Raw genomic sequence first — 13,457 nt, forward strand, 5'->3', positions numbered from 1 at the left:
GTCATGGTGGTAATGTATTCTATTTCTCTCTCTCTCTTTCTCATTATATATGTATATGCAGGATTTTTCATTTATGTATATATTTTTTTAATGATTTACTCCAAAAATATTTTTATACAGGTTTAAAATACATTTTAATGAATGAAATGGCAAAAAGAAAAAAAGAAAAAGAAAAGACACCTTACCTTAACTGTATGTTGTGAACCAATAGGACGAGTCAACCCTCAAAGGCTTATTTTAAGCCGGAAAAAAATTACTTGTGGCCTCATTATAGTATTGCACTTGTAATCTGAAGAAACTAATCTGGAAAAAAAATGTTTAGCACAGATGAACTCTGTTTAGGCAACATAAGTGGTGCATTTGTTTCTCGATAGTCTCGGTGTCACACACTTTATTTTGAAATCACATGACTTCCGATGTTGGACAAGGTAAGACAGATTTTCTTATGCAAACGAGCGAGACGTGCATTCTGACGTCACATTCCCCAGAAAACTTTTTTGGATTACTATTTATGAAAAATTAGTAGTTCCCACTGTGAGGTCTGTGGCGCTCCAGACCATGTCATATCTGAAAACAATAGATACTGAGGTACAAAGAGCCAATAATATAGCAAATCTACTGCTGTTTGGGGTAATATTTGGGGGGACTCTAATTAAATCTTACCAGATACGAGAAACTGGGTGCTGCTGGCCTCTGTTCCTATGTATCGCTGCTGACGATATCCGTGTTTTCTTTTTTAAATGAAAATGAATCAGCTACAGAATGGCACAAATTCGCCTCTAAAAATCTGAACGTACTCTGTGGAATCGGTGGAGGCATGTTTATTTCCCCCTCTTACAAATATTTATTCAGATAATGAATGCGTGAGAAAATATTGTCAATGAAAGATAATTTTAAAAAATAAACAACCACAGATGGCTTTTCAGAAATAGCAAGTTATAACCGCCTTGTGCTTCCACCAAAATAACTCACGTAAAGCCCATTGACTAATTCTGTAACTTAAGCTAAGATATGATTAACAGAGTTGCGCAATGGTTACTTTCCAATGAACAGTAATTTCTTTCACACCAGCTGATGACATATGATATGCAAATAAACTGACTGCTCTTATTGTTGAAGGGTCAATACACACAAATTGACAAACTGCAACCATAACTGTTTATCAGCGCATCAACAGTACGGATATTTTATTGAAATATAAAAGCAAAAAACAAAAAACATATAAAGGAAACCATAGAGAGTTTCTGTTCATGTATTGTTCACAAAAGTTTATAAAGGGGTTGAAGACAAGCAGCCATGGGAACCTAACCTTCCAGTAAATTTGGTTTCTAAATTTAAATTTGGTTTGTAAAAACAGAGCGTTTACTTTGGGGACTTCAGTCAGAAATCACAGACCACAGCATGTACAGCTTACACCACTTGACAACCTGCTGATAACCAAGAAACAGTACCATGCAGAGACCTGCTTTGCTGCTGTGGCAACAGTAAGAACATATAGGTCATAGGCTTTTTGAAGGCTTGACCTCTGATTATTCTCCAGACTACACATTTATTTTCAACAAAGACTACAACCCTCCCGCCCTAACAGTAACCCGACAGCTTTTTATTTAAACAGAATGAATTTAGTAAAGTAAAGAAAGCAGCACTTTGTTACACAGCTTGTTATTTCAAATCATGACTCGGCACACATAATGCAACTAAAATAAAGCAGCATTTAATTACACAGAAAACAGCACATTGGACACTGTGTCAGGGCAGAGCTGAATCATACTGTTTCAACCTTGTTTAATCGTAATTTGATTGCAAACATGTTTCTCTAAACCCTCTCCTGTCTTTTCATTGCTTTTTGGAGAAAATGACCATGGATAATACTCCTGATCGTTGACTTAGAAGTGGAAGTAGTCATAAATGACTTAAGCAGAACTTTTGAAAACCTTTTCAAGTAACAACTTCTGTAATTCATTTTAATACATCTTATGTCATTTCACAGGCAAAGTCATTAGTGAATTCATGGAAAAAGTAAAAAATTACATAAAAAAATGTTAGCAGCAGCCCAAAACAGAATCAGTAAGGTAAGAGGGAGTTTTGTAACTTTATTTTAAAAGACCAAGATTTATTTCTCAGCGTGTTGCCAATATCATTTAGCCAAAAATCCAGTTATCAGAAAGATGGACGATAACTCTTCATCAGTGTTTCTGTTTTTTAGTAGTTGAAGGAAATGAGCAGGCAATAAGAAAACACCTCAACACATATAATTAGCATTTAAATTTTCAGCAGATGAGACTTGAAATGAACGATGAGACATACTTTTTAAAGCACATGTAAAGAAATAAAGTGCAAGAGGAATACAATCATCAAAACCCCGCAAAACATACTGATAATCAACGTACAAAAATCATTAAACTCTGTTAACATTTAGTACTGCTAATTCTGCCTATCAACTGCCTTTTAATAAATTAAATCTTTAAATCACTTCTATTTGATAACTTTATACCACTTCATTACCATACAGTGTATGTTCTCATTAGCACCGGTGTGGAAGGTCAAGTTAAAGTGTCAGCAATCCGGTGTCATGCATAGTAATCCTTCATGTTCATCTCCGAAGATTTCATCAGCACTTGTCTTAAGTGTGGAAACCGCTGCTGTATGTGATATTTGACCTACTTGATTTGACCTCAAACCTGTCAGAGCACTGTCAGTTCCACTTATTTTGTTTTACATTCATATAAACAGTGACAAACACAAGCTTTTCAACCTTCTGAATATGAGCACATAGCTGATTTTTCTCCATTGAGCAGCAGTGCCGTTGCTCCCTGTGCCGCAGTCAGTGAAATGTGGACGGAGGGAGCATCTGTCCAATGTGCTAAAAAAAAGAAGTCCAAGTGGTTCCCCACAGAAGGTCCCTGGAGTGTTGTACAGGAAGTCAATTTGAGGGAAAAATTATCGCTTCACTTCCAGGTGGCGGCAGTGGGGCGAACGCCTGCACTCCCCTTGGTGCCCTTTGACCCCAGCGACTGACCCGAACGGCTCCGCAGGTCACGCTCAGCATTCTCGCTCTGCGCCTGCTCTTCGTCATACCTGATGACACAAAAACAGTGGATGTTCACTGAATGTGTAAGCAAAGGGATTTCCTGAAACAACACCCCCTATTGTGCTCAACAGCTGTATTTGAAACTCCATGCAGCATCCCTCTGGCAGCTCAGCTGGAAGAGCAGATAACTGTAGTGAGTGTTTAGTTAAAATCCATGTGTTCAAAACTGGTGTGATTACCTTCTTGACTTTGGTTTATTAGGTATTATTATGTTTGACAATCCCAGACATTGGTATTGTTTTTGTTTTTTTGTTGTTGTTTTTTACAGATAACTGCAGAGCAGAGAAGAGGGCAGAAAGTCAGACACAGCAACAGAATAAAGAAGCTGCTCAGTTTTCAAAATAAAAGACCCTGTACAGAGTAAACCCCCACTTCTAAAATGTTCTTGTGAAATTTGTAATGAAAAACGGAAAAGTGGAAGAAATTCAGACATATAGCTGGTGTTTTCCACCGGTTAACAGGAATTAATGGGAAGAAATTATTTTTTGAGTGGGCTTGATGCAGGGGCGGATCTAGAGAAATTTTCTTAGGGTGGCATGAGGGTGGCAAAGAAATCAAATGGGGTGGCAAATTCAAAGCCTTTTTTTCCCCCCAAACACATATGCAGGTGGTTACATATGGTTAAAATGATTCAAATGCAGTAAGTATACACGTTTTCATATAAATATAGTCTATAACTTAATTATTGTCTGTAGCCCACATAATTACACACTTTTTAGTTGCATAAAACATGTGAGTTTTGATGTTATGTACTGTATAGCCTGTATAATAAATAAATATGTAGCCCAATAAGTATGAAATCCAGAAAGCTACACAACATGGGGCGGTTCATTAACAAACACAAGTCTAACTTAAGTTTCACACTGTTTTTTGTTAGAAAACAATCACATTGTTACAGCTTAAATTACACAAAATGTCAGTAATCTGCACTGTCATGAACAAAATTTAAACCTAATTTTTCATGATTTGTTGGATTAACCCACTGAGGTCTGAAATACAACCGCCATTTTTGACTCCTTTTGAGTTTACGTTTGTATTTCACCCTCAAATTGTTTCATTTGATTTTTTTCCCCTTGCCTTGTTTGGTATCATTCTTTTCAGCTCAACTGAATTTAGCTGTTTTTTTCACTGACATACTGCATTAGTATTACTGATCTGAAATCACACAAAGAACTTAAAATCCTAGTAGTATTTTTTACTGTAAAAAAACCACAGACATGTTGAGTAAATTTTTATAACTTGAAATGCAAATATAAATTGTACTTTTTGTAAACATATACAACTATTTATCTAAAAATGCAGCCAATACACCTGCCGTTTTTTTTCATTTTGTACAACCATTTAAAAATATTACTAAAACTAAAATGAGAGAACACTCAGGTGTCGCAATAAGATGCCCCACAAATGATGTGTGCCATTAAAAAAAAAGTTTGTCCACCAAAAGACAGAGGAGAACAGCACAGGGATAAACCTGCAGGCCTGACAGCAGCAGGTGTATCACTCCGCTGGTTTTCTACTTAGTGACAGTGTTTACATTGCAAATGTGCCTTTGTGACGTTCATTAGTGGCCTCACTGACACACAAAACAAAACTACTACACAACAGAACAACTACACAAGACAACACAACACACTAAGTATACACTCCACACTAAACGTCACAAATCTCCCACATCTAAAAACTCTCTCTCTCTCTCTCTCTTTCTCACTCGCTCGCTCTGTCTTGCTGCTGTTACCGTCACTCCCAAAACTCTCCCTCTCCTAAACAACCAAATCCCACGTGTTGACTTTTTTTTTTTTTTAATTGGTCGACATGGTGCATTTTTCCACCGATAGCAAAGAGGTGGCTTTTTTTTTTTTTTTGTTTACTGTTTTCGCTGTCCTTAGAAAACGCTTAAAACCCACACACACAAAAAAACGTGGCGACAGTATTTAGTAAAAAGCATGGCTTATATATATTATCATAACTCTGGATTTACTGGCCTGTAATTAAAATTTAAAAACTTTGAACTCCGAACTTTCAATATGGGCTGAAACAGAGACTCAGCGTGGCTGCAGCTTGTTGCTATGTCAGCTTAAATCAGTCATGTGATTTGGAGGTGTAGCGTGTCCGTGGACCCCACAGGGTTAATAACACTCACCTTCCTTCCATTTCCAGAATGTAACATCCAACCAAATGTGTAAAATCCGAAATTCCCATGGTGTTGTTCAAAATGTGCTCTGGCACAATCATAAGCATCGCTTGCTACTGAAAACAAGAAAAAAGCCGGTCCTGCTATGGGCTGAACCATTTGTTAATGGTGGAGGGGGGGAACACTATGCAATATATTCAGTTTTAGCATTTATATTCACTGTTGACTGTAACTACGCTCAAACTGTTAATGCTATCTTATTTTAATAAACAACACTGTCATATGCAAAACTGGGGTGGCACTTGGGGTGGCAAGGGATCATTTTAGGGTGGCAGTTGCCACCCCATGCCACCCTTCTAGATCCGCCCCTGCTTGATGTCGTGGTGTGTCAGGAGTAGTAATCCTTAAATATTCCACTACAAAAGTATAAACTATAGGCTTATTGCAGTAAACAGTGTCTTGACTAGTTAATAATAAAAAAAAGGCTTCCTTCAAGCAAGACTTGAACCAGTTACGGAAGAATTTTCAAGTAGCCCACTAAAGTCCTGCATCAGGGCTCGCAAAATCGCTAGCCCGACGTCCCGGGGCTAGCGAATTTTCCAGTCGGGCTACCAAAATCTATCTCAGCCCTGCCCGTCGGGCTATCATAGGAAGGAAAAATATATGTCATTGCTTTTGCATTCTTTCGGAAATGTTACTGAGTAATTGTGTCATTGGCATCGGGAACCACTGTCAATATGTGACATATTGAAATCGAGTTTGAATTTGCGCTTGTTTTTTGCTTTCACTTTTCGATCACGCGAACTGTGTATAGAGAGCGGCAGTACTGATTGGTGAGTGACGATTAATTGCGCACCAATTCCTCTGACATCGTCTTATCACTCATTAGCTTACTATTCAAACCTGACAAGTGAACTCTCCCGCAGCAAGCTTAAACGTGAGAGGTTGATCGCGCAGAGAATCGCTGAGCGTTATGTGAGTGCGTGTGTAAAAGCAGCAGGATATATATTTTAGTTCTGCTGAGCCAAATAAGACAAGTCAGGGTGAAGAAGTGACAACCAAAGAAAAGCTTACCACAAAACACAAAAGTTATGACAAATCAGACTATGAGGGAAAAAGAAAGTGAAGCTTTATGGTTTCATGGACAAAAGAATTTCTGTGGCTGGAATATGACAAGCTAAATAACCAGAGGTGCACATAAGTGGTCCGCAGGTGCGCATTCGCTGTCAAAATAAAAAACGCGCACCAGATAAGAAGTTGCAACGCGCGTTTGCGTACATAAGATTTGAAAATCTTATCTACAGACATTTGTTTAGAACTCTTAAAGATGAAGAAGCAAGCTCCTTTAAGCAATTACTTTGGTGTTCCTCCACCTCCAAAGAAATGTCAGAAGGAGTCCGAACCGCAAAAGAAGCGCGTATTATCGGAAAAGTGGTTGCAGCAGGTGAGCTGGCTTCAGACAAATGATGAACGCACAGAGATGTGGTGCAGAATATGCCGTGAAAATCCCACTCTAGCGGACAAAAAACAGTGCCTTTTATATGTACGCAAACGCACGTAGCAACTTCTTATCTGGTGCGCGTCTTTTATTTTGACAGCAATGCGCACCAGCGGACCACTTATGTGCACCCCTGTAAATAACATAATGTTCTGCCGGGTGTGTTCTTGGTTTCCCTCGATTTCTGAGTCGACAAGCGCCTTTGTTACTGGGACCAGTAATTTTAAGAAAGACCCGCATTAGAACCCATGAGAAATGCAAGAAATGCATTATTGCTCAGTCTGCAATAGCTTTCCCAGAACAAACACCAATTGCAAATAACATACTAAAAATAAACCTGAAAAATCTGTTTAGAACAGCTTACTATGTTGCAAAGAGTGAACTACCATTGGCAAAATTTAGCAGTCTTTGCAAACTTAAAAAAATGTCCTAGATCTTGGTTCCACTTATCTCTTACCCGTGACTTCAGTGGAAATTTCAAATTCAGGATCTGACACAGACTGATTCATGTTCTACACAGTTCTTACAAGGTCATAGAAATTTCTGTTCAATTAGAACCAAGTATTTGAGTTGATGATTGTAATGTTGTAATTTGTGCTTCAACAATTTTTTGATTAATGTTTTGTTTCCGTTACAATATTATACTTTAATGTATAATATTGTAATGGAAACAAAAGAGGAAAAAAAAACATCAATCAAAAAATTGCTCTCTTTTTTTATTCGGGCTACTTAAATTTATTTTGGGCTACCACAAACTGAAGAGTGCCTGCCCGAAGGGCTACCAGGGATTTTGAAATTTTGCGAGCCCTGTGCATGATACCAACTGAGCTAACGAAGGCAAAGCCGGCGCTTTTGCAATGCCCCACTGAAGGAGTCGCACTACAGCAACATCTTAGCATGATTATATGATAAGCACGATTCCGCAAAAAGTTAAGTACATAAGTAGTTAAAAACACAGCAGTGGAACTGAAAAGAAGATTTCAGACCTTTGCTAACATCTTCCTTGGAGCTGGATTTGAACCAGCGACTAAGGATAGCCAAGGATACGCAGTCAACCTAATCCACTACCTAAGGTTATGACGTGGTATCCATGTTATGGTCCTCTGCTCTACCAAGTGAGCTATCGAAGGAAGACAGGAACAGTCCTTTAATGACTGATGATATCCATATCTGTATGACGTGGCATCCACTCTACAGTCCTCTGCTCTACGAGCTGAGCTATTGAAGGAAGCCGCGCACACACAGCTCATTAGGACGGCCTATTTTATCCACAAACACTGGTCATCAAACAAGTCGCTTAAAGATAATTTAGTCTTTTTATTACAAGTTCAGAAGATTACACTTTAGTTATTTATTTATTTACACTATTTATTACAGTTACATATATATATTTGTTGCAACAACACACGACAGTTAGTTACAACATAGATTAAAAGTAGTATTACTGGTATTTTCCTATATTTCAGCCTCTAATTAATATACTGAGCACCACACACTATTAAAAGTCTCTGGTTTGAGTCAGATATAAGCTTAAAACTCAAGTAAGAAAGTTACTTAGAAAGTAAAATCCAATGTAGATGGATATATATCAGAACCACTTTAGGAAATTATCTTATTCTTAGAGCCAGATTTGGACCAGCAACCTAAGGATGCCAGTATCCGCTTTCCACGCTACCAACTGAGCTACTGAAAGAACCCACACCTAACAGACCAACTGGACCAGTTCAACTACAACAACAAGGTATGCCATAACAATCACAGGAGAAATGCTCATGGATCCATTCTACCGGCTGAACCATCAAAAGTTATGACCAACATTCATAATTGACTACAAAGTCAGAAGACAACATATGTGTTAATTATATGTTTTAACTACACATAACAAGTAGTTAATGAGTATAAACTATGGGCTCAATGCAGCATACAGTATGTTGACTAGTTAAGCAGCACCAAACAGTTATTCCAGTGGAGTTTTGCTTATGTAATGGGATTCAAGGGTGCAAATACATTCTGTTAAATAAATATTTAACATCACAGAGTGAAATATGGAGTTAGCATACATATAAACATCTATGTAGATCTCCATCAGTTAAATAAACAGCCAGATTTAAACCAGTGACCCAAGGTTTCCCATGTTACCCTTTACAGTCCGGCGCTTTACCAAGTGAGCTATCGAAGGAAGACAGCCTGGAGCAGTTCCACTAGAGCAACATGTTTACATGATTATATGATCAGCACAATTCTCTAAAAAGGGCAGTAGTTAAAAGAGCTCTATTAAGCAGAAAATGAACTGATCAGTCCTCCGACAAAGAGGAGTTCACTAACGCCTCCCTTCAAGCTGGAGTTGAACCAGCGACTAAGGATAGCCACGGATACAACGCCAACCCAATCCTCTATCTAAGGTCATCATGACGTGGTATCCATGTTATGGTCCTCTGCTCTACCAGCTGAGCTATTGAAGGAAAGCACACACACGGAGCTCATTAGGACGACCTATTTTATCCACAAAACACTGGTTATCAAACTGGTCGCTTAAAAAAATTCAGTCTTTTATTACAAGTTCAGAAGATTATACTTCAGTTATGTATTTATTTACACTACAGTTATATATATATATATATATATCTATATCTATATATATATAGATATAGATATATATTGCAACCACACACGACAATTAGTTACAGCATAGTATTACTGGTATTTTCCTATATTTAGAAGTGGTCAGCCTTTAATTAATAAATTGAGCACCACACACTATTAGAAGCCTTTGGTTTGAGTCAGATATGAGCTAAAAACTTGAGTAAGAAAGTAGAATCCAATGTAGACGGACAGTCCTCTATGGAAAGAGAGGATTTCACTAACATCTTCCTTCAAGCTGGAGTTGAACCAGCGACTAAGGATAGCCACGGATACGTCGTCAACCTAATCCACTACCTAAGGTTATGACGCAGTACCCATGTTATGGTCCTCTGCTCTACCAACTGAGCTATCGAAGGAAGACAGGAACAGTCCTTTAATGACTGATGATATCCATATCTGTATGAAGTGGCATCCACTCTACAGTCCTCTGCTCTACCAGCTGAGCTATTGAAGGAAGCCACACACACAGCTCATTAGGACGGCCTATTTTATCCACAAAACACTGGTCATCAAACAAGTCGCTTAAAGATAATTTAGTCTTTTTATTACAAGTTCAGAAGATTATACTTTAGTTATTTATTTATTTACACTATTTATTACAGTTACATATATATATTTGTTGCAACAACACACGACAGTTAGTTACAACATAGATTAAAAGTAGTATTACTGGTTTTTCCTATATTTCAGCCTCTAATTAATATACTGAGCACCACACACTATTAAAAGTCTCTGGTTTGAGTCAGATATAAGCTTAAAACTCAAGTAAGAAAGTTACTTAGAAAGTAAAATCCAATGTAGATGGATATATATCAGAACCACTTTAGGAAATTATCTTATTCTTAGAGCCAGATTTGGACCAGCAACCTAAGGATGCCAGTATCCGTTTCCACGCTACCAACTGAGCTACTGAAAGAACCCGCACCTAACAGACCAACTGGACCAGTTCAACTACAACAACAAGGTATGCCATAACAATCACAGGAGAAATGCTCATGGATCCATTCTACCGGCTGAACCATCAAAAGTTATGACCAACATTCATAATTGACTACAAAGTCAGAAGACAACATATGTGTTAATTATATGTTTTAACTACACATAACAAGTAGTTAATGAGTATAAACTATGGGCTCAATGCAGCATACAGTATGTTGACTAGTTAAGCAGCACCAAACAGTTATTCCAGTGGAGTTTTGCTTATGTAATGGGATTCAAGGGTGCAAATACATTCTGTTAAATAAATATTTAACATCACAGAGTGAAATATGGAGTTAGCATACATATAAACATCTATGTAGATCTCCATCAGTTAAATAAACAGCCAGATTTAAACCAGTGACCCAAGGTTTCCCATGTTACCCTTTACAGTCCGGGCGCTTTACCAAGTGAGCTATCGAAGGAAGACAGCCTGGAGCAGTTCCACTAGAGCAACATCTTTAAATGATTATATGATCAGCACAATTCTGTAAAAGGGCAGTAGTTAAAAGAGCTCTATTAAGCAGAAAATGAACTGATAGTCCTCCAAGAAAGAGGATTTCACTAACACCTCCCTTCAAGCTGGAGTTGAACCAGCGACTAAGGATAGCCACGGATACGACGCCAACCCAATCCTCTATCTAAGGTCATCATGACGTGGTATCCATGTTATGGTCCTCTGCTCTACCAGCTGAGCTATTGAAGGAAGGCACACACACGGAGCTCATTAGGACGACCTATTTTATCCACAAAACACTGGTTATCAAACTGGTCGCTAAAAAAATTCAGTCTTTTTATTACAAGTTCAGAAGATTATACTTCAGTTATGTATTTATTTACACTACAGTTATATATATACATATATATCTATATCTATATATATAGAGATATAGATATATTGCAACTACACACGACAATTAGTTACAGCATAGTATTACTGGTATTTTCCTATATTTAGAAGTGGTCAGCCTTTAATTAATAAATTGAGCACCACACACTATTAGAAGCCTTTGGTTTGAGTCAGATGTGAGCTAAAAACTTGAGTAAGAAAGTAGAATCCAATGTAGACAGACAGTCCTCTATGGAAAGAGAGGATTTCACTAACATCTTCCTTCAAGCTGGAGTTGAACCAGCGACTAAGGATAGCCACGGATACGTCGTCAACCTAATCCACTACCTAAGGTTATGACGCAGTACCCATGTTATGGTCCTCTGCTCTACCAACTGAGCTATCGAAGGAAGACAGGAACAGTCCTTTAATGACTGATGATATCCATATCTGTATGACGTGGCATCCACTCTACAGTCCTCTGCTCTACCAGCTGAGCTATTGAAGGAAGCCGCACACACACAGCTCATTAGGACGGCCTATTTTATCCACAAACACTGGTCATCAAACAAGTCGCTTAAAGATAATTTAGTCTTTTTATTACAAGTTCAGAAGATTACACTTTAGTTATTTATTTATTTACACTATTTATTACAGTTACATATATATATTTGTTGCAACAACACACGACAGTTAGTTACAACATAGATTAAAAGTAGTATTACTGGTTTTTTCCTATATTTCAGCCTCTAATTAATATACTGAGCACCACACACTATTAAAAGTCTCTGGTTTGAGTCAGATATAAGCTTAAAACTCAAGAAAGTTACTTAGAAAGTAAAATCCAATGTAGATGGATATATATCAGAACCACTTTAGGAAATTATCTTATTCTTAGAGCCAGATTTGGACCAGCAACCTAAGGATGCCAGTATCCGTTTCCACGCTACCAACTGAGCTACTGAAAGAACCCACACCTAACAGACCAACTGGACCAGTTCAACTACAACAACAAGGTATGCCATAACAATCACAGGAGAAATGCTCATGGATCCATTCTACCGGCTGAACCATCAAAAGTTATGACCAACATTCATAATTGACTACAAAGTCAGAAGACAACATATGTGTTAATTATATGTTTTAACTACACATAACAAGTAGTTAATGAGTATAAACTATGGGCTCAATGCAGCATACAGTATGTTGACTAGTTAAGCAGCACCAAACAGTTATTCCAGTGGAGTTTTGCTTATGTAATGGGATTCAAGGGGTGCAAATACATTCTGTTAAATAAATATTTAACATCACAGAGTGAAATATGGAGTAAGCATACATATAAACATCTATGTAGATCTCCATCAGTTAAATAAACAGCCAGATTTAAACCAGTGACCCAAGGTTTCCCATGTTACCCTTTATAGTCCGGCGCTTTACCAAGTGAGCTATCGAAGGAAGACAGCCTGGAGCAGTTCCACTAGAGCAACATCTTTACATGATTATATGATCAGCACAATTCTCTAAAAAGGGCAGTAGTTAAAAGAGCTCTATTAAGCAGAAAATGAACTGATCAGTCCTCCGACAAAGAGGATTTCACTAACGCCTCCCTTCAAGCTGGAGTTGAACCAGCGACTAAGGATAGCCACGGATACGACGCCAACCCAATCCTCTATCTAAGGTTATCATGACGTGGTATCCATGTTATGGTCCTCTGCTCTACCAGCTGAGCTATTGAAGGAAAGCACACACACGGAGCTCATTAGGACGACCTATTTTATCCACAAAACACTGGTTATCAAACTGGTCGCTTAAAAAAAATTCAGTCTTTTTATTACAAGTTCAGAAGATTATACTTCAGTTATGTATTTATTTACACTACAGTTATATATATACATATATATCTATATGTATATATATATAGATATAGATATATATTGCAACTACACACGACAATTAGTTACAGCATAGTATTACTGGTATTTTCCTATATTTAGAAGTGGTCAGCCTTTAATTAATAAATTGAGCACCACACACTATTAGAAGCCTTTGGTTTGAGTCAGATGTGAGCTAAAAACTTGAGCAAGAAAGTAGAATCCAATGTAGACGGACAGTCCTCTATGGAAAGAGAGGATTTCACTAACATCTTCCTTCAAGCTGGAGTTGAACCAGCGACTAAGGATAGCCACGGATACGTCGTCAACCTAATCCACTACCTAAGGTTATGACGCAGTACCCATGTTATGGTCCTCTGCTCTACCAACTGAGCTATCGAAGGAAGACAGGAACA

General features: G+C 37.9%; 1 protein-coding gene and 6 non-coding genes across 7 annotated transcripts in view; all 7 read right to left on the reverse strand.

The window, feature by feature from the left end:
* Positions 1-1,170: 1,170 nt before the first annotated feature.
* Positions 1,171-13,457, reverse strand: part of ttll1 (tubulin tyrosine ligase-like family, member 1) — a 31,775-nt gene continuing 19,488 nt past the window's right edge. Inside the window, exon 10 of the mRNA XM_031758462.2 lies at positions 1,171-3,078. Coding sequence (XP_031614322.1) covers positions 2,949-3,078 — 130 coding nt within the window. The 3' untranslated portion in view covers positions 1,171-2,948. The remainder of the gene's footprint in view (positions 3,079-13,457) is intronic.
* Positions 9,050-9,182, reverse strand: trnay-aua. Its single transcript has 2 exons — positions 9,146-9,182; positions 9,050-9,084 (listed from the first exon to the last, which is right to left on the reverse strand). It is a non-coding gene; the product is annotated as a tRNA-Tyr (tRNA).
* trnay-aua lies at positions 9,590-9,719 on the reverse strand. The gene is made up of 2 exons: positions 9,683-9,719; positions 9,590-9,624 (listed from the first exon to the last, which is right to left on the reverse strand). It is a non-coding gene; the product is annotated as a tRNA-Tyr (tRNA).
* Positions 10,915-11,047, reverse strand: trnay-aua. The gene is made up of 2 exons: positions 11,011-11,047; positions 10,915-10,949 (listed from the first exon to the last, which is right to left on the reverse strand). It is a non-coding gene; the product is annotated as a tRNA-Tyr (tRNA).
* trnay-aua lies at positions 11,451-11,580 on the reverse strand. Its single transcript has 2 exons — positions 11,544-11,580; positions 11,451-11,485 (listed from the first exon to the last, which is right to left on the reverse strand). It is a non-coding gene; the product is annotated as a tRNA-Tyr (tRNA).
* trnay-aua lies at positions 12,776-12,908 on the reverse strand. Its single transcript has 2 exons — positions 12,872-12,908; positions 12,776-12,810 (listed from the first exon to the last, which is right to left on the reverse strand). It is a non-coding gene; the product is annotated as a tRNA-Tyr (tRNA).
* On the reverse strand, positions 13,316-13,445 carry trnay-aua. The gene is made up of 2 exons: positions 13,409-13,445; positions 13,316-13,350 (listed from the first exon to the last, which is right to left on the reverse strand). It is a non-coding gene; the product is annotated as a tRNA-Tyr (tRNA).

The sequence above is a fragment of the Oreochromis aureus genome, linkage group 17 (genome assembly GCF_013358895.1).
Source record: "Oreochromis aureus strain Israel breed Guangdong linkage group 17, ZZ_aureus, whole genome shotgun sequence".
NCBI lineage: Eukaryota > Metazoa > Chordata > Actinopteri > Cichliformes > Cichlidae > Oreochromis > Oreochromis aureus.